Consider the following 19,893-nt stretch of genomic DNA (forward strand, 5'->3'; position numbering starts at 1 on the left):
TCCTTATATAAATCACTTTATTCAAATAAACAAGCAGTCTTAGGAAGTCAGAAGGGCTTATGATTGCACTTCATTGGGCTGTAATATTGAACCTGGAAAAATAATCCCATTCTGCTGCCCGGCACTTGCAAAGGAGAGTCTCCTTGTAGCAACTATCTGGATGAGAAACTATATTTGAAATAGTGAGAAGGTCAGGCTGAACTCTTACAGCTCTGCTGCCATAGCACCCTGGGCATCACCGAGAAAGCTGGCAAACTTTTAATTCTCATCAGCAAGAAGATAAAAATTGAAAACAGGCTAAATCAGTTTAGAAATTTAGAAACTTATGAGTGGCTGACACAGTAGTCAGGATTGATGGCACTATCTTCCCATACATCTTGAGCTCTTTCTGTGCTTTTCACTTGTGACTCTGGCACTCAGGAGTTTCTTGCCACTTTCCATTCAGATATTTTACTAATCAGGTCTCCCAAAAAAACCTGCATTTTCCTAGAAATAAAAGTGTAGTCAAGCACATTTAGGTATGGACACATATATTGATATTAAAAGTGCCAATTGCAATTATCTTAACATAAAGGTAAAGGTTTCCCCTGACGTTAAGTCCAGTCATGTCTGACTCTGAGGGTTGGTGCTCATCTCCATTTCTAAGCTGAAGAGCCGGCATTGTCCGTAGACACCTCCAAGGCCGGCATGACTGCATGGAGCGCCGTTACCTTCCCGCCGGAGCTGTACCTATTGATCTACTCACATTGGCATGTTTTTGAACTGCTAGGTTGGCAGAAGCTAGAGCTAACAGCAGGTGCTCACTCTGCTCCCAGGATTTGAACCTGAGACCTTTCGGTCTGGTAGTTTAGCAGTTCAGTGCTTTAACACACTTTGCCACCAGAGCTCCTATCTTAACATATCTTATTGTAAATTAATTTAATAGGGCCTCACTGTAAGAGATTCTGTAAAGACAGAGAAGAAAACAGTTTTTTTCAAAGGAAAAAGCTTCATGTGCGAAGATGTCATGACTCTGTTTTCTGCTTCAGGACCAAGCTCAGCTACATGGCATACTTCAACTTCCCATTTACTAGGTGTATATGATTGAAATAATAGGACTTTTGGGGTGTGTGGGGGGAACAAACTGTTGTATCTGCACAGAGAGATGTGTGTATGTAAAAGTGACAAGCAGAGGAGTAAGTGCTGTGGCTGTTGGAGGCTGTTCAAAGTGGTGGATTTTCCAGTGGGTTCTAAAAGCAGCTGATGATGAATGGATACAGCATTATACAGAAGGCAGGGCAAGCTTTATGAATATTTTACAAGTGTTCTTGGCCCATAATCACAGCATGTTGGGAAGCTGCTTCTAGTCACCAAAGTTTACTGTGTACGTTTCTACTGTGGTCATGGGAAAAGCTGTGCCCGTGGTCTCTTCTTTGGTCTCCTCGGTTTCCCCCTCTATTACATCCTCAGTTACTGTTTCCCATTCAGTCACTGTCTCTGTGTAGACCTCTGTTTCCCAGGTTGTGGCTGGTAGGGCAGTGGGAGCCTCTTGGCTCCATGGAAGGAGTGTAGTGCTGCTGAATGAGAAGGGGAAATCTGTGGTCGGGGCAGGTGTCGTTGGCACACTTGTGGTCTGCCGTAGCCGGTTGCGCATCTGCTGACGCAGGCGGGCTCTCTGGCGCATCCTCATCCTCCATCGCATGCGCTCCCGGGGTGTCATGGGCCGGCCAGATACGGGCATTCCCAAAGGCCTGTTCCCGTTCATGGCCATGATCTCCCGAATACGTTTCCAGTTAGACCGTGACAAGATGAAGTTGCACTGGGTGGCTCCGATGTCGTAGAAAACATTGCAAGTTTTGACACTCGGATTGTAGCCTTCAGCTCTGGCTGTGACGCGGTATTCGCCAGGATTCAGGATGCGCCAGTAGTCCCCACCGCTTGCTAAAACAGATCAGAAAGGGTGACAACTTTTTTATATATATACACAGTAAAACAGTCAGATAAAATAAAACTAAAAAGTAAGTGGTGCAGGAAAATACAACTGGTGCTGAAGCACATATTTTGCATCCCCTCACATGTGTCATTTAAAAAGATGTGGTTCTGCCCAGGAGAGCTTCTGTCTTCTGTCCGCCCTCAGTATTACAGACATACCTGTTTTCACATCATGATTGACTCCCCCAACAGAGATGGAGGCATTTGCAATGGCGTCACCCTGCTGGTCTGTCACAACACCCTTAATGCCCCGATGTATCTGCAAGACATTGATATCAAGTTGCCGCATTGAATTTAAGTCACTTCTGGATTTTTTGAATTAATTTGGCTAACATGACTTTTAAAAACAGCTTGGGGTTTGTTTGTTTTTTTGCCTTTTTATAACTGCAGTATTCAGAATCATCCATTAGAACTCACAAACATTTAAATCCTGAAATCACACCACCATTAACCTGCCCATAAGAGGTTTCCCTCAGCTGAAATCCTACCTTGCTTCAGCATCGCATAAATGTCTGCTAGGAACAGAACCTCTCTTTCAGAACAATGAGTCAATACACAAGTGACAATGCATTGTCGAAATGCAAAAGCAATGCACATTTGCACACTATTCTGAGGTCTTCAATGCACTATTGCATGGGCAAAAGTCCCGTATGCACAAGTGTGCTTATTTTGCCACCAGCTGGATACTTATGCCTGCATATGTCACCAATGGGATGCCAATCTGTTCCACATGGCTGGAAGCCCCACTTGCACAGACTCCCCTCTTTTGATGTCCTTAATGTGCAGGAGACTGAGGTGGTGCCAGCTGGCATACATGCTCTTGGAAATTAGGTCAGTAGTGTGTTAATGCTCCCTCTTGTATATATGTAGGCTATGCAGAATGCCATTGTGATAAATATGTCTAAGCCCACTCCTGAAACTACCCCTCCTCCCTGTTTACACCTAGCATTAAATTCTGTTGTTCTTGGGCTGTCCTGCTCAAGTTGCTCTCTGTATCTGCTTAGCTATGTTTAAAGGGGGCTGGAGCATCAAGATTTAGCTTCAGTTCCCAACAGCTTTGACCAATGGAGCGACACCTAGAAGAGTGAAGAATCCTTAGCCCGGCTTTAGCAACCCTGCCCACCAGAACTGGTCCTACCATTACCTAGGGTGAGGTCATGGCCTCAGGGTGAAGCCATAGAGGGGGGCAATTTCCTGTCTGTTCCTTCAGAAGAGTTTCTAGATCTCTTGGACCAAGTGTGCATGCCATCCAACTGAACTGTATCACCACCCCGCTCCCAAATAAGTGTTGTTGAAATGCTGATGTGTTCACAGAATAAGAAGCAAGTGCTGTTTTGTCTTTTTCTGGCAGGTCAACTGCCCCCCCCCCCCCCAACCCCTGGTCCAACCACACACGACTCCTTACCTGCTCCATGAATGTCAATAAAGATTCCTTGTTGTTTTCCCACTCCTGTGGTAATTCACTCTCATGAGGAAACTTGTCACACCCTGGATAGATGGAAAGCTCCAGGCAGTTGGTGTGAAGGTAGCTGAAATCGTTCATACCTGGAAGAGCAGCACAAAAGAAAGATCAGTAGTTCTTTACTTTATGGGATGTTTTGTTGCATGATGTGTTGGATGGCCATTAATTCAGACAGCTTTGAACCCAATCTACTTGATTCCAACTCCTGTTGTGGCGGAGTTGGTGTACCTGAGAAAACTATTTTGTTACAAACAGGAGATATGTTTAATGTAGAATAGGAATGGGAATCATTTAACTGGATGTCCCCCCTTGACTGACAATATACTTCCACACTTTAGACACAAATGAAATGGAAGACAAATGAAATGAGTGAGATAATAAAATTGTTTGGCAGAAACAGGATCAAAAATCCAAGTACTGTGCATTCCTTATCCTCTCCAGTGATTCACGTGTAACACACTGGAATCATACATAGACCTCTCTGCTCAAGACTTACTGCCCACTCGGGAGTGCCATTTGGCACCATTGACAATCCCCATTCCATCAGTCATATCCTGATAGTGGCATCCCCCTCGGAAGGTTTCGGTCATAGTGAGGTGAGCCGAGGCATAGGAAATGGCCAGCCAGCGGAAGATGGCATGGTCTGGGGTCTCTTTTTTCCCCGGGGTTTCCTCTTCATAGTCATCCTGTGGTGGTGGTGGTGGTGGAGCCACTTCGTTTTCGCTGGCAGGACGATCCATGTCAAAGGGATACGAAACAAATTTTTCCCCGCCATGGAAGTTGGCTCCGAGAACAAATGGGATCTTATCCATCCAAGCCATGATGGCTTTCACCTCCACTGCCATCTGGGGAGGAAGCACACAGTGGTGAGGGAGGTATGCTGGATGGAGCATTGGACATTGTCAGTGAATGTTCAGAGAGGAAACATTGCTCAGAGAAAATCTATCGATACTTTTCATGCCAAGGATTCTATGTTCAAATCCTGACACATCCGAATTACAAGGACAGAGGAGCCTAAGATCAAGGAGAGCAGCAATTTGGATGCCTGGGGTGAAGAATCAAGGGTGCCCTGATTGTTTTAATGGTTTTTAACTGGGAATTTTAAAATACCGTTTATATTTAATCCTGTTTTAATATTTGCATGTTTTTATATTTTAAATTGTATGCTGATTGTTTTGTTAAGCCGCTTTGAGTTTCCTGCAGGAGAGATAAATAAATATTATAATAATAATTATTTGCTGTGGTGTTTATTGGCATTTCATCATCTAGACTGGTGAACAGGGGGAATGGATGGCATGGGTTAAATAGCTCTATCCTCCAGCAATTGGAGGATTAGCCACTTAAGCGGCTGAGGGAGAAAGGGAAAGGGCCTGAGGCTATTAGGAATTGTGGGAGTTGAAGTCCAAAACACCTGCAGGACTCAAGCTTGCCCATGCCTGAATTAGAATCATAGAATTGGAAAAGTTCAAACTCCTGCCATGCAGGGAAAAGACAATCAAAACACCCACAACAGATGGTCAGTTCACAGCTTCTTGCTGCCTCTCAAGGTTTTCTGCCAAAAGTGCCCATTCTAGACAAATACCTGGAAAAGATGCTATTGGTAGATATCCTTCAAATCATTCACATGGAAGCATTGAAAAGCATCCAATTTAGACAAGAAACAAATACATTAAACCATTAAAATGCCAATAAACATCAAAGTAAACAATCAGCCAAAATAACACAAATACCGTATTCTTATGAGCTTTTAAATCCTTGCAGATTTACGTCCTAATGGATTCACTGTAGCAGAGTGGGCATTGCAATACAGCGGTTGTCTACCCCAACAAATTGATTCAGCTGCTATTCACAGTATTATTTTCTGGATTCACCCTGTTAAACTGGAGTCCAATTGTATCAATAGCCCTGCTCAAATTCAAATGATTAAAAAAGGGCTGCACCTCCCTCCACTTCTCAGAATGCTTAAACCTAACAATCAATTGCCTTTATGGTTTAAGTCAGTCATATCACCCACTTTGCACTCTCATTGGATGCTATCCCCATCTACTCCCTACACACACACACACACCTAAAACAAATACTTTTCACTGAAACTGGTGCACATCATGTGTTTTCAATTAGCACAGAAAAAGAGTTGGGTTTTTTTCCCATTTGTTTAGACAACCTGTCAGTGTTGCCTACCTTATGGGATTTCTATGGGGTTGACAGAATATGGACAAAGCATGAGCCTTTTGGAGGAAGGGTGAAATATACATGTAGCCAGTAAATATGGGATACTTACAGAAGCGTCATCTGCAAGATAATGGTCAGGGATGGGGATATGGTCGTTGGGGACTTTGTGTGGTACCAGTTTCCTTTCTTCTGCAGTCCAGAGGATGCTGTTGAGATCTGGGAAGTTCTCAAAGATATCATACCCTTCCTCATTCCAGTGTCCTAAGGCCCAGTTCCCCAGCTCTGAGCCCTGCAAAAGAAAGACCAACATGAACTCATGTGGCTCTGTGATAAACATGTGTGTGCCTGTATTTATTTATTTATTTACAGTATTTATATTCCGCTATTCTCACCCCGAAGGGGACTCAGGGCGGATCACATTACACATATAAAGCAAAGATTCAATGCCTTAACACAGAACAAAGACAAGACAAACACGGGGCTCCGAGCTGGCCTCGAACTCATGACCTCTTGGTCAAAGTGATTTGTTGCAGCTGGTTGCTCAACAGCCTGCGCCACAGCCTGTCCCATTTGTATATACATTTGGTTGGAGACTGCCTACACAACTACAAAACATTTACATTTTCGTTCTCTGTAAATATGATACTCAAACTAGGATTTCTCCCAAGTCGAGTTGTAGAGGTGTGCAATTATCATTGCGGCAAATTTATAACAATATCAATTTCCTCTTCCAAGTTGCATATTTAATTTTTTAATATCTAAACCTGTCAGAATTTATGTCCTGCCCCTAGTTTCATTTTCTTAATCCCATCTGCAAGACCTGATCCTGCCCAATCTCACCATTTGGCTGGCAATCTCATAGCCATCAGGGTTGAGCGAGGGGACAAGGTGAATGCGGGTTTCAGCCACCAAGTTCCTCACACGCGGGTTCCCGTCCTTGTACTCTTTGCACATAAACTGCATCAGCATTAGCAGAAGCTCGCGCCCCAACACCTCATTGCCATGGACTCCAGCTGTGTAGCGAAATTCTGGTTCTCCTGTAAGAAGACAACAAAAGTGGAAGTTTTCCTATGGCTCAACTGGAAAAAGCAGTGTTTAACCTAACCATGGTTCTTCTATATCAACTGCTGCATCTAAAGTTGCCCTTGCTTTTGTTCACTTTTAGTTTACTTATTTCAGTTCCTGTCCTAATAGTGCCAGTTGTCACCTGATCTTGGAAGTCAGACAGGATCAGTCCAGATTAGTACTTGGATAGGATGATATCAATGAATCCCAGGTGGAGTATTTCAGAGGAAGGAAATAGAAAAACCATCTCTGAACATTCCTTGCCTAAGTAAACCCTGCCAGATTCAAATAAGTGACTTGAAGGCACACACACATTTTAAGGACAGGTGAAGGTTTAGGACACGAAAGGATCACTGGATTTTCCTAATTTTCCTAATTCTGCTCCCAAAACACTTTAAAATGAAAGTTGAAAAAAACAGAGTATGGAATCTTTTGCCAGATTCCCATGTCACCTTTTATTTAACATAACTTCACATTTACTTAACTAAATTGAACCAAGTTACATTCTCCCATATTGCTAGCTGTAACCAGTTCTGCAAACTGGGAGAATGGACTATTACAAAAATTAATGTAATGAAATCCACTTATAGTTCATTCAGACTGGCCTTGTGTTGAGTGGGAACACTTACCAAGTTCATGCTCTCCTGGATTATCAGTAATTTCCATGGCATAAATCTTCAGTCCTCGGGAACTCTTGCCAATATTGTAGATGCGGGTGATGCTGGGGCACTCTTCATTCACCACTTTCATAAGCTGAGATGAGGGGAAAGAATTACAACTACTTGCTCACTCAGTCAATGATGCTTTGAAGAAGAGGAGGAAGAATGGGATGGAATTGCAGCAGTAATATTCAAGACTATTTTAAACAATGCTTAAGGAAGCATTACAAATAAGATGCAACTCTACAAGACTGCTGCCATCATGTTACATCATAAAGTAGACTTCTGTCATCAATTACAGATACACAAACACAGTAAAGTTTACATTCTGTGGCGACTGAGTGCTGATATTTATTTATTATTATTTATTATTTATTAGCAACATTTATATTCCGCCCTTCTCACCCTGAAGGGGACTCAGGGTGGCTTACAAGTTATATATACATACAATATATTATATTAATATAGCACAACATAAGCACTATATAAGCATTATATATTACCGTGTTTGCCCGAAAATAAGACCTCCCCAAAGAATAAGATCTAGCAGGGGTTTGGGGGGATTGCCAAATATAAGGCCTCCCCTGAAAGTAAGACCTAGCAACTAAGGCTGCAGCAGAGTTCCATTGGGAAGCATGGCTGCAGGGCTAAAGCAGCACTCCTCATACACACCCCGGAGGGAGGGAAAGTGCTTGTTTTCTGTGCCTCCCTCCCTCCCTCCCTGCCTTGCGTTGCCTTGCCTGTCCCCCAGCCTCCATGGCTGCTGTTGCGCTGCCGTTTCTTCCTTCCTTCCGTCTCCCTCCTGGCCATGCTGCCTTCTTCCCAGAGGCTTCTGATTGGCTCCTGGAGTCCGGGCAAGGGAGGGTGGGAGGGAAGGAAGGAAGAGGGCTTTCCACTCCTCCCCAAGGCTTCGCTCCTTAAAGGTACAGGACACATTGGGATTCTCCTCTCATCCTTATTCCTATCCTATGCCATGAAACTGATTATTTTATACTATTATTCTATTACCATATTATTATCATCATATTCTGTTACTATTATTATATCCCATTATTATATTATCCTATTAATATATTTTAAATCATTATATTATATTTTTCTATTATTATTATATCATTATATTATTATTATATTATTATTATATTATATTTTCATATTATTATATTATTATTCTGTTATTATTAAATTCCATTTTATATTACCCTATTAATATATTTTATATCATTATATTCTATACTATTATTCTATTATATTATTATTTTAATATTATTAGCATATTCTGTTATTATTATTATATTCCATTTTATATTATCCTATTAATATATTTTATATCATTCTATTCCATTCTATTATTCTATTATATTATCCTATTATTATTATATTATTATGCTATTCTGTTATTATATCCCATTATTATATTATCCTATTAATACCATATTATTATCATATTCTGTTATTATTATATCCTATATTATATTATCTCATTTATATATTGTATATCATTATATTAGTATTATATTATCATATTATTATTATAGTATATTATATTATTCATCATTCATGACTACATTGAAACTAGAATAGAGAGAAATCAGCGTGGAAACCTTGTGAAACCTAAACTGCAAAAGGTACCATAGATTGTTGTACATGTAAATAATGGTAGTAACAAGAAATTCTTGATAGGATTCATAGTTTGTCTGGTTATGCTGGTTTGTGATGACAACTACTTTACAGTATATAATAAATGTTCATTTTGTTGTTCAACAATAAATGTGAGCTCTTCTTCATGGAAAAATAAGACATCCCCTGAAAATAAGACCTAGTGCATCTTTGGGAGCAAAAATTAATATAAGACCCTGTCTTATTTTCAGGGAAACAGGGTATTATATTGTACTATACAACTATATTGCAATATTCTTAGTAATATTACATGCAATATAAATATACAATTATAATAGTGTATTATTATTATTATTATTATTATTATTATTATTATTATTATTATTACATTGTATTACATCATAATAGGTAAAGGGTAAAGGTTTTCGCCTGACATTAAGTCCAGTCGTGACCGACTCTGGGGGTTGGTACTCATTTCCATTTCTAAGCTGAAGAGCCGGCGTTGTCCAGAGACACCTCCAAGGTCATGTGGCCGGCATGACTGCATAGACCGCCATTACCTTCCCGCCAGAGCGGTACTTATTTATCTACTCACATTTGCATGTTTTCGAACTGCTAGGTTAGCAGGAGCCGGGGCTAACAGCGGGCGCTCATTCTGCTCCTGGGATTTGAACCTGGGACCTTTCGGTCTGCAAGTTCAGCAGCTTAGCGCTTTAACACACTGCGCCACCACCAGGGGCATATATTATTATCAATATTATATGTATATAATTATATGTATATCATTCTACAGATATCAGATTCTAACTTATGCAGACTTTAAGACTTTCCCAAAGCTGCTAATGCCTAATTCATAAGGAGCACAGCTCATTCTCAGAGCTTTGGAAACAGCAGAATTAAGCAAGGATGTATAGGCTGGAGTCACTTTCATGTTGCAATGTCTTTCACACATGATGTAAAATAGTCCATATACACAAGACCATATACACAGGGCACTTTTTGATAAATAGACTTCAGATCCATTCTACTTAAATAAAGTATAAGAAAAGCTAGTACAAATGGTTTGGGACTTATATTTAGGCTTATTTTCTTTCTACCAAGTTTGCACCTGACTAAAGGTTTTGAAAGCAGTAAACTTTCAAAAATAAGACTCACCTGTCTCATGTCCTTATAGTTGTGATGTCGGAAGTCCAGGTTATCTACTGAAGTCATCACTTCATTTTGCAGGCTATAATAGCTATGGATGCCTAGAGGAAAAAAAAAGGAAGGGGAAGTTCAGTTCATTAAGATTCTTTGCAGACCCAGTGTGATGCAGTAGTATGAGTGTTGGACTAGGACTGTGGGACACCAGGGTTCAAGTCTCCGTTCGGTCATGGAAACCTATTGGGCGACCTTGGACAAAACACACTTCTTAACCGAAGAGGAATGCAGTAGCTAACCTCTGAATATATCTTGCCAAGAAACCCTAAAATGAGGTCAGTTGTTTTGAAGACACAGAACAATAAGCAGTAGAGAAGGAAAGCAAAACTCCATAGTCATTGGGAGCTTAATCAGTGACGTCGGACAATATAAACATCTTGTACTTAGAAAGCTTGATCTTCCATTCCAATGTGAAGAGTTTATTTTATGAGCTAACAGGCAGCAGTTCTCCAAGACAGAAGTCACCCCATCACCTCTTTTGTGGTCTACTCTTGTAGAAATTGCAGAAAGCAAGGTCTGGGCTGAGAACATTCCCCATGGGATACATGTAGTGTACCACTGAGCTATGGTTTCCTTCCTAAAAGAAGCTTATATTGGAAAAGTTACATTTGGACTTCCATTCTTAGAATCTACTATCCAGTATGGCCATATTATTTGGGGCATTCTGTGAATTATAGTCTTAGGAGTTAACTTTCTAAACTTCTGCTTGACATTCTAAAATTGCCAGTGGGGAATTTTGGAAGATGTGGTCCAAAAATACCTTTCCCAAGCTCTGTAAAGAAGTAAATACAGGTTTGTATATCTGTACACCTGTCTGACAGCATTTATTGTTGACCTCCTTGAGAACTTTAAGACTGATGGAAATAGCTTCACTGTGAAGCCCGGCCCTTGGGAAATAATAATGCAAAAAGATAAAAAATTATTAGGATACTATATCAGCTATTGTTGCAATGGTCAACAGAAGAAGAGCAGATCAAAAACTGCCAAATAAAATGGGCAAAGGATATTGGACAAACATAAACATTAACCAATGGGAAGAAATTTGGAACAAAAAAAATTAAAATTCACTACATCAATAGAGATCCGGGAAAACTGGTACAAGATGTTTTTTAGATGGCACTACACACCAGCTAAATTAGCTAAATTTAATAAAAACAGCTCCAATAAATGTTGGAAATGTAATAAAGAAATAGGTACCTTTTTCCACCAGTGGTGGAAATGTAAAAAAGTTAAAGAATACTAGAACAACATACACAAAGCAACAAAAAAAATATTTTAAAGTAAATTTCCCTATGATACCTGAAATGTACTTGTTAGGCATTACAAATGTGAAACTGAATAAAAAGGATAAAATTCTCTTCCTTATTGGGACAGCCACAAGACTTGTTCAAGCTAAAGTTTGGAAGCAAAAAAATATACCTACTATCGAAGACTGGACTATAAAATTGTTTGATTTAATACCATTGAATCCATTGATTTAATGTCCATTGAATTAATACAAATGGACAGTTTGATGCAGAAACTAAGAAACAGCAAGGATAAAACAGATTGGTCTGGTTTCAACACTTTTATTCAAAACGGAGGAAACGCTCTTATAATAGACTTATCCGACGTTTGAAAACACTAAAATCTAAAGAAGGAAAACTGGGAATCACAAAGGACAATGGCGAATCCACAAAAGTACTTCCCTAAGAGGACAATGGGAAGTCCCTCTATATTTTTTTCTAATTTTTTTCTCTTCTCTTTTGTTCTTTTTTTGTTCTTTTTTTTGTTTACTCTCCAGCACTTTCCCCCCACAATCCTATACTTATTATGTTTTCCTAGCTTTCACTGTAACATTACTTATAACATAATAAAAATTATAAAAAAAAGACTCTGATGGAAATACCTCTACCTCTACCCCCCCCCCTCTCTCTCTCTATATATATATTTTTAACAGCATTTATATTCCGCCCTTCTCACCCCGAAGGGGACTCAGAGCGGATCACATTACACATATAGGCAAACATTCAATGCCTTTTAATATAGAACAAAGACAAACAAACATAGGCTCCAAGCGGGCCTCGAACTCATGACCTCCTGGTCAGAGTGATTCATTGCAGTGATTCATTGCAGCTGCTCTCCAGCCTGCGCCACAGCCCAAGCCCACAGCCCGAGCCATATACACACACACACACACATTACAAGATGCAATCATGAAGCCCCACTGCTATTCTGCCCCACCCAAAAGCCCAAGGACCATGCTTTCTCCAATGCTTACTTGAGAGGGGACATCCCAGAACTTCCATCCTCATGCAAAGGCTGCCATTCCAGGTGAGTGGGTAGACACGAATGAAGCGGGCAACCTTTGGCTCTGGAAATTCAGTCATCACAGGGGTATCCTTGTCAACATTGCCATAAAAAAGCTGGGAGAAGGGGAGAGAAAGATAAAGATAGACTTGAGTCTGCAAACAGATGTCATGGAACTGCCCAATTCTAACATCCAGAGACATTACGCCCACTTATGAAGATGCAAATCCCCAACAGGATTCTGGCCAACTAATTTAAAACAGTACTTTTCAAACATCTAACAATAAGAATAAAAGTACAGCACGCAGACACCTATATCAATAAAGGTAAGTTTCTTTCTGTCCAGGTATTTGTTGAAGGGTGGTATGGAAGTTAATAAATAAACTAAACCAGTCAATGAATTTAATCATCCATTTGGGTATTCTCCACTCCTTTAATTCCAAATTACAGATCTCTGAAGCACATTCTGTAGAGGTCTTAAAGTCCAGTATCCCCAAGGACAGTTCACTGACCCACAACCACAGTGAAAGTAGGAATTCCGTCACAACAGGTCCTGAGACAGACTTTTCCAGATCCCTTCAGGATTATCGGCTGAACAAACACGTACCATTTCCTCATAGCCGTTGCTGTACATCTGCCAGTTCTGGCTGTCATTGCTGAAACCTACGTAGAAGGTAGTGACAAAATCATCGCTGTAGGAAACAAAGGAAAGGGGCAAATAATTGGAATGAACCTTGGCAGATACAACCATCAACATTCTCAAGTTATTTCTTCTATGAAAAGCATAACAAGGAAAGTATGGTGGCAATACCAAGAGAGGCTGGTGGCTCTGCTGACATGTGATGTGTCCACTCACAAAGTGAATAGAGTTCAGCACCTTGGGTATCTTCAAAGTTTGGACTGAAATCCATGATCATTTTAATTGGGATCACTATCAGTATGAACACACCTGATCTCACCTGTTTCTGAAAGATCTGGCTAATATTTGGAAAGATCACCAAGGATCTCCAGGTAGGGATGTGACAAGCTTTTGCTTGAAAGCACGGAAAATTACTGCTAGTCAGAAATGATCATAATTGGGCTGACTCATGGTATGGCAGCTTCTGACATTCTTAATTCTGATAATGAGGAGACAAAGGCTTTCCTTTTTCTGCTTCACGCTTATTTATTAATCTCAACCTGACCCACACATACTGGATGAGAGAATCGCGGCCCTGGATGATGACTCCTGTGAACTTGGTCGTTCTTCTGGTGTCCACCTGGAGCCACTGTATGCGGCTGTCATCTTCTGCACACCATGCCCCATCAAAGTAATCATCTTCATTGGACCCAGCCTAGAAGGGAAGGCACAGAAGACTAAGGTACTAAATCTAGGCAAGAAAAATTAAATGCACAAATATAGGATGGGAGACACCTGGTTTGAAAGCTGCACATGTGAAATTATCTAGGGGTCTTAGAAGACCACAAGAGGAACATGAGTCAAGAACCATTGCTGTTCTTGACTGCATCAATAGGAGTACGCCAACCAGACTGAGGGAAGTAGTAGTGTCACTCTATTCTGGATTGATTAGATCTCATCAGATATATTACGTTTAGTTCGGGACACTACAGTTGAAGAAAAATATGGTATTTACAAGTTGGGATATGTCCAGAAAAGATTACCAAAATGATTAAAAGTTTGGAAACCAAGCCTTATGAAGAACGAATGTGTGATGCCTAGGGCACCTTTGGCCCCTGACCCTGTGGCCATTACTATCCAGGACGAAGAAGACTTTGGTTTTCTCCCACGTCAGCAAGATTCAACTCCTTTCCAGATGCCTTCTGTTGACATCTCCAAGCCAGAGCCAATTAAGGATGCCCTTGAAACAGTGCCGGCTCTCCCAGATTCTCCTGAAGGGTTAGTGTTTGATCGCAGGGCTTTTTTAAAAATAGATTGCAGAGACAAAGCTTGAGGAGAAGCGCCAGATTAGCGGAGCGTGGTGACTATGGCTAAGCTCCGTTCTCTTGGGAAGAATTTGGGAGTCAGACACCTGGTGCAGTGACTATGACAAGCTCAGTTCTCCTGGGAAGTTTTAGGCACCTGGTTTGGGGGAGCTTATGAACTTCAATAAAGGTATTGCGCTGGGATCTTTCCTGCACGGTGTCAACTTTACTTCTTACTGAGAAGCATCATCATCTCCAGCTCTTGAAATCCAAGCGGCCTGAAGGTGCGCTTACTCTTGAGTAGACCGAGCGCCGGTCTACCTCCTTGCCCAAGTTTGGACAGTGTTTCAGCTCCTGCACATCCAGTTCATGCCTTGCCCTGAAATCCTGCTTTTGGACATTTACTCCAGAGAACTCTTCTTTGCCACCTTGCGCCTTTTCCCCACTCAATACTCAAGCCGAGTTTGAGTGTGTTTCGGTTTCTGGACTTTGGATTTTAATATTGGACATAAGACTTTCACTTATTGGACTAATTTTGATCTTTCCTGAAAAGTCAATTGCTTATTCAACTTTGCTGCTGATTTCCTTTTGGAACTTTAATTGTTTTAATAAAGATATTATATTGTTATTGGCCTCTGTGTTGGTTTTCAGTGCTTTCGCTGCCTAGGGGTGTAACAGAATTTAGTTATGTATTTTTAATTAACTTTCAGGAGTACTTTAATTTATATAGAAATGCATTTCTGTATAGCAGGGGACTGGACTAGAAAGCTATCGTGGTCTCTTCTAGCCCTAAGTTTCTATTGTTTTATGTTAGAAGGAGAAAATAGCATTCATTCGCGAAGATAGGTTTAAATGTTCTAGTCGTTCAGACTGGAATGAAATTCCTGGTAACTGAAAAGGTAGGAAAGAGGAAATGTTTGAATTCATTTCAAGGAAGAAGAATTTCCATTGTTGTTGTTTATTTTTTAAAAAATGCTGCTGTCTATTGCTCCACTACCTGCGTATTGAGACGCCCACGTTGTGCTCCTAAGCCATGTCGCAACATGGAAGAAGACAAGATCTGGTCATCCTCAATGCGATGGGACTCCATTCCAATGGGAGGGCACTCTGCAAAGCACAAAAGGTTAACCAGTCTACATTTCCATCATCTGGGGTGGAAAAAATGCAGCACGTGGGCCTCAAATCCACTAACTCCTCTCCCAATTATTATTTTAAAGTGAATAATGGCCTAGCCTACAACAAATTTTAAAACCACACCAAAACGTAACAGTTTGGCTATGTCTTTACCCACAATCCAATCCTTGCCCAGCCTAGAGAAAATGGGAAAAAATGGCTATATTAAACCTGCCCACTCCTATTCTATCTTTTTCAGTGACTTCTCCAGATAAACTGACACAGATGGGAGCTTTTCTAACACAAGTGTAAAATTTATTACATGCAGAGTTATAAGATTTTTCTTAGTACAAAATGGCATGAAAAATTGTGCTCAAGGTGATTAGCAATGAGATGTCAACAAGACTACAAAGTTATACATAATACCAACATTCACAAAATTAAAAATATACCTAGATAAATAAGAAAGAAAGAATAGTATCCACCAGATTGAAAACAATTAAAACAGTAAAAACATCAACTGCTAAAGGCCTGTCTGGGAGAAAGATTTATGCTTGCCAGCAAGAGGAAGCAGATCTGGAACTGGCCTGGCTGAAGCTGTGCATTGTTTATAAACTATGGAAGGAGCTGTGGTAGCGCCACGGGTTAAACCCTTATGCCAGCTGAACTGCTGACCTGAAGTTTGGGTTGCTGACATGAAGGTTACTGTTTCAAATCTGCAAGATGGGGTGCGTTCCCATCTGTCAGCTCTAGCTTGCAGGGACATAAGAGAAGCCTCCCAGCAGGATTGTAACACATCCGGGCGTCTCTCACACCAGAAGCGACTTGCAGTATGTTTTCAAGTCGCTTCTGACATGATAAAAAAATCAACTATAGAGATTCAGTTGGCAAGATATGGAGCAATGACAAATATACACTACCATGTCCAAATAACCTTTTCCATTGGCAGTAAACTTGCTTAAAAGCTCTCTCCTGCAGCATTTCACTTGCTGCTTTCCAGTATCGCTCTCTGAAAATATGAAGTCTCTCTGCTTAATGGAAGGGCCTTGACTCTGCCAGATATAATAACGTTCTTATATTTAACACTTACCTACACATTCCATTATTAGATCCAAGATTGAGGAAACACACCAGTCCTCAATGTAAGCAATAACATTTCAGCCATAAAAATCTCACTTCATCACTCACTTATTTTCTCTTCTGGAGTCCACTCCTTATCATCTTCATCTTCATCTGTCTCCCACTTTTTCCCTCCTGCTTTCTTTGGCTTCCCTGCATGAGTTGGAAGAGAAAAAGGACATATCTAGGAGGAAATATCTGGGAGGATAAAGCCAATGTGGAAGATGCCTCGGAGGCTTAACAGAAATACATAGAGTACAGAGAAAGTACTACAGTAGAGTCTCACTTATCCAAGCCTCGCTTATCCAAGTCTCTGGATTATCCAAGCCATTTTTGTAGTCAATGTTTTCAATATATCGTGATATTTTGGTGATAAATTCGTAAATACAGTGATTATAACATAACATGACCCGGATCTTGCCTTTTGCCAGTCTACTAAGCGAAATGAATGAGCTATTTTTGTATACGAGTTAAGGTACTGTGCATACACTGTACAATATCCAGGATTTGCTCAAAATAATACAGTCTGCCTGGATGCAACAAACTGGATATTCTTGGGGCACAGAAAGTTAATGTCTTATTAAAAATCAATATGCTACAGGATATTCTGTTTCTGCTATTCCCCCACCCATAAACTGAGTTTGGTTCTTTCTTTCTGGATCAAAAGCTGGACCAACCTTTCCGTTCCTTGCTTTTCTCTTCCGTCCATTTGTCTTCATCTGTCTCAACATCCTCGTCCTCCTTGCTGCTGCCTTTCTTAGGCTTTTCTGATGCAGAGAAAAACAAACAAACACAGTTATAATCTGATTTGAATTTCTTATAAAGTTTGGGGCTAGTGAATTTGAGCTTTCGGATGGGGCTAAGTTGCAAATGTGTATATACTTTATTTATATTCCGCTGTGTCTCCCTGAGGAGACTCAGGGTGGATTACAGAACACACATACAGCAAGCATTCGGTGCCGTTATACAATTAACAAGAACAGACAATACAAACAGAGGTAAAAGCATTTCCATCTTCCATACCGAGGAGCTTTTGTCATCTTTAGACATCCTCCCGATTGATATCCTTAAGGATGCCTTTTATTACCTCCCTGTTAAAAGTGGTACCTATTTATCCACTCGCATTTCTTCTTTCAATCTGCTAAGTGGGCAGGGAGCTGGTGCTGACGGTGGGTGCTCACCCCGACCCAGGCTCGAACTGCCAACCTTTTGATCAGCAGGATTTTTCTGCAACTAGCAGCTTAGCCCACTGTGCTAAGCCCGGCCCCTAAGTGTATACAACTAGTGGCTTATATTTCATGGGAAAGTAAAATAAGGGAACTGGGCTAGTGTTTGATTATGTTGGAATGGACATTCCCCTTTCACATTGGCACACATGGGAGTCACATGACCTGAAGGTAACATACAACCCCAGGCGACTCCTATTCCCAAGTCTATTTCTCTATTCGGGTGAAGTTTTCAAACTGAAAATGGAGAATGACTGGTCCTGGAAGCATCCAGGACTGTAACTCTCTTCTGTAGCAAAGTGAAGAAACCTATTTAAATGCACAAAAGGATAGGTGGGTGTATTTTTCCTATTTTGTCTGCAAATCCAGGAGTGAATTTCCATATATGGCAAAGCTCATATCAGGAGGTGTAAAATTACCCTCAAGACCCAGGGCTTTCCACCTACGCATTACTTGGAGCAAGAATCATATTTGCAGAGTTCAACTGGTGGTAAAACCAAGCACATCCCAGTGCTGTAGGTGCAATCCCATCCACTGCTTATCTACTCACTTAGCCTGAGTTTCTCTTCATCTGTCTCCATTTCATCTTCATCCTCTTTTCTGCTGGGGTAGATTCTGGGCTTCTGTGGGGGCAGACCATAGTCCACTACAGGGGGGGAAAGTGGTTGGTTAAGAGGAGAAGCATAACCTCTCACTTATGATTTTCAAAGAAAGACATAGGATAATATTTACCATCTCCATAATCTGGCAGCTCTAAACCTCCTTCATAATGATTCTCGAATGGAGGGGTGGGTGGTTCTTCTGGTTTTCCTGCCAAGCAAAACAGAAATACCCATGAAGCTGATCCAAGGATGTGGCAGTGTAGCTGCCAAGACAAGGTAGCAGGAACACCCTAAACTTGCATGTATTTCCCATGCTAATGGTGAATTGCCCCTAGATTTAAGTAATGATTCATATAAATATGCAACAGTCAAGCAGAAGCAAGAGGCAGTGGCACCCATCTGCAATGGCGCCCATCTTTCACCTTCTTGCATACACAAAAGAGAATAGATAAAAGAAAATGTGAGGTCATGCATTCAAACAAAACATGTCACCACAGTTTCCCAAAAACTATATACAGTAGAGACTCACTTATCCAACGTAAATGGGCTGGCAGAATGTTGGATAAGCGAATATGTTGGATAATAAGGAAGGATTAAGGAAAAGCCTATTAAACATCAAATTAGGTCAGTGATGGCCAACCTATGACACGCGTGTCAGCACTGACACACCTAGCCATTTTTGCTGACACGCTGCCGCATGCAGATTGATTGGATGACTAATGTCTTTTGTGGCCAAATTTGGTGTGATTTGGTCCAGTGGTTTTGTTGTTTACTCCATGGGAATGATGCACATTACACACACACACACACACACACACACACACATATATATATATAATCATTCTATTATTATTCTATTATTATTGTAGTATATTATTATATTATTACTATTATATTATTGTTATATTATTCATTATTCATGATTACATTGAAACTACAATAGAGAGAAATCAGTGTGGAAATTGCAAGAGGTACCATAGATTGTTGTACATGGAAATAATGGTAGTAAATAGTTTTTGATTTATTAAATACAGTTATATATTACAATTATATATTTTTGTTATTTAAACTATATATATTGTGAAATTATTTTTTCTCGAAGTGACACACCACCCAAGTCATACTAGGTTTTTTGGTGAATTTTGACACACCAAGTGCAAAAGCTTGCCCATCATTGAATTAGGTTATGATTTTACAAATTAAGCACCAAAACATCATGTTATACAACAAATTTGACAGAAAAAGTAATTCAATACGCAGTAATGCTATGTATTAATTAATGTATTTACAAATTTAGCACCAAAATATCACGATATATTGAAAACATTGACTCCAAAAATGCGTTGGATAATCCAGAACGTTGGATAAGTGAGACTCTACTGTATTTTCATAAGTGAGGAACAAATGAAGACATATGAATTTGAAGCACTTAAAGGAAATCTCATATCTACAAACTATCTACAAACCCACTA

The 19,893-nt window shown here is 40.3% G+C and overlaps 1 protein-coding gene across 2 annotated transcripts in view; it reads right to left on the minus strand.

The window, feature by feature from the left end:
* Positions 1-19,893, minus strand: part of aebp1 (AE binding protein 1) — a 41,540-nt gene continuing 21,647 nt past the window's right edge. For both annotated transcript variants that reach the window (XM_062960766.1, XM_062960765.1), the window contains exons 7-22: positions 18,552-18,629; positions 18,370-18,465; positions 17,271-17,360; positions 16,663-16,746; positions 15,359-15,468; positions 13,633-13,772; positions 13,046-13,130; positions 12,410-12,554; positions 10,105-10,196; positions 7,300-7,423; positions 6,446-6,642; positions 5,715-5,894; positions 3,930-4,278; positions 3,377-3,516; positions 2,131-2,230; positions 1-1,920 (exon numbers count right to left, since the gene is read on the minus strand). In XM_062960766.1, coding sequence (XP_062816836.1) covers positions 1,343-1,920; positions 2,131-2,230; positions 3,377-3,516; positions 3,930-4,278; positions 5,715-5,894; positions 6,446-6,642; positions 7,300-7,423; positions 10,105-10,196; positions 12,410-12,554; positions 13,046-13,130; positions 13,633-13,772; positions 15,359-15,468; positions 16,663-16,746; positions 17,271-17,360; positions 18,370-18,465; positions 18,552-18,629 — 2,588 coding nt within the window. In that variant the 3' untranslated portion in view covers positions 1-1,342. The remainder of the gene's footprint in view (positions 1,921-2,130; positions 2,231-3,376; positions 3,517-3,929; positions 4,279-5,714; positions 5,895-6,445; positions 6,643-7,299; positions 7,424-10,104; positions 10,197-12,409; positions 12,555-13,045; positions 13,131-13,632; positions 13,773-15,358; positions 15,469-16,662; positions 16,747-17,270; positions 17,361-18,369; positions 18,466-18,551; positions 18,630-19,893) is intronic.

The sequence above is a fragment of the Anolis carolinensis genome, unplaced genomic scaffold, assembly GCF_035594765.1.
Source record: "Anolis carolinensis isolate JA03-04 unplaced genomic scaffold, rAnoCar3.1.pri scaffold_8, whole genome shotgun sequence".
Classification (NCBI taxonomy): Eukaryota; Metazoa; Chordata; class Lepidosauria; order Squamata; family Dactyloidae; genus Anolis; species Anolis carolinensis.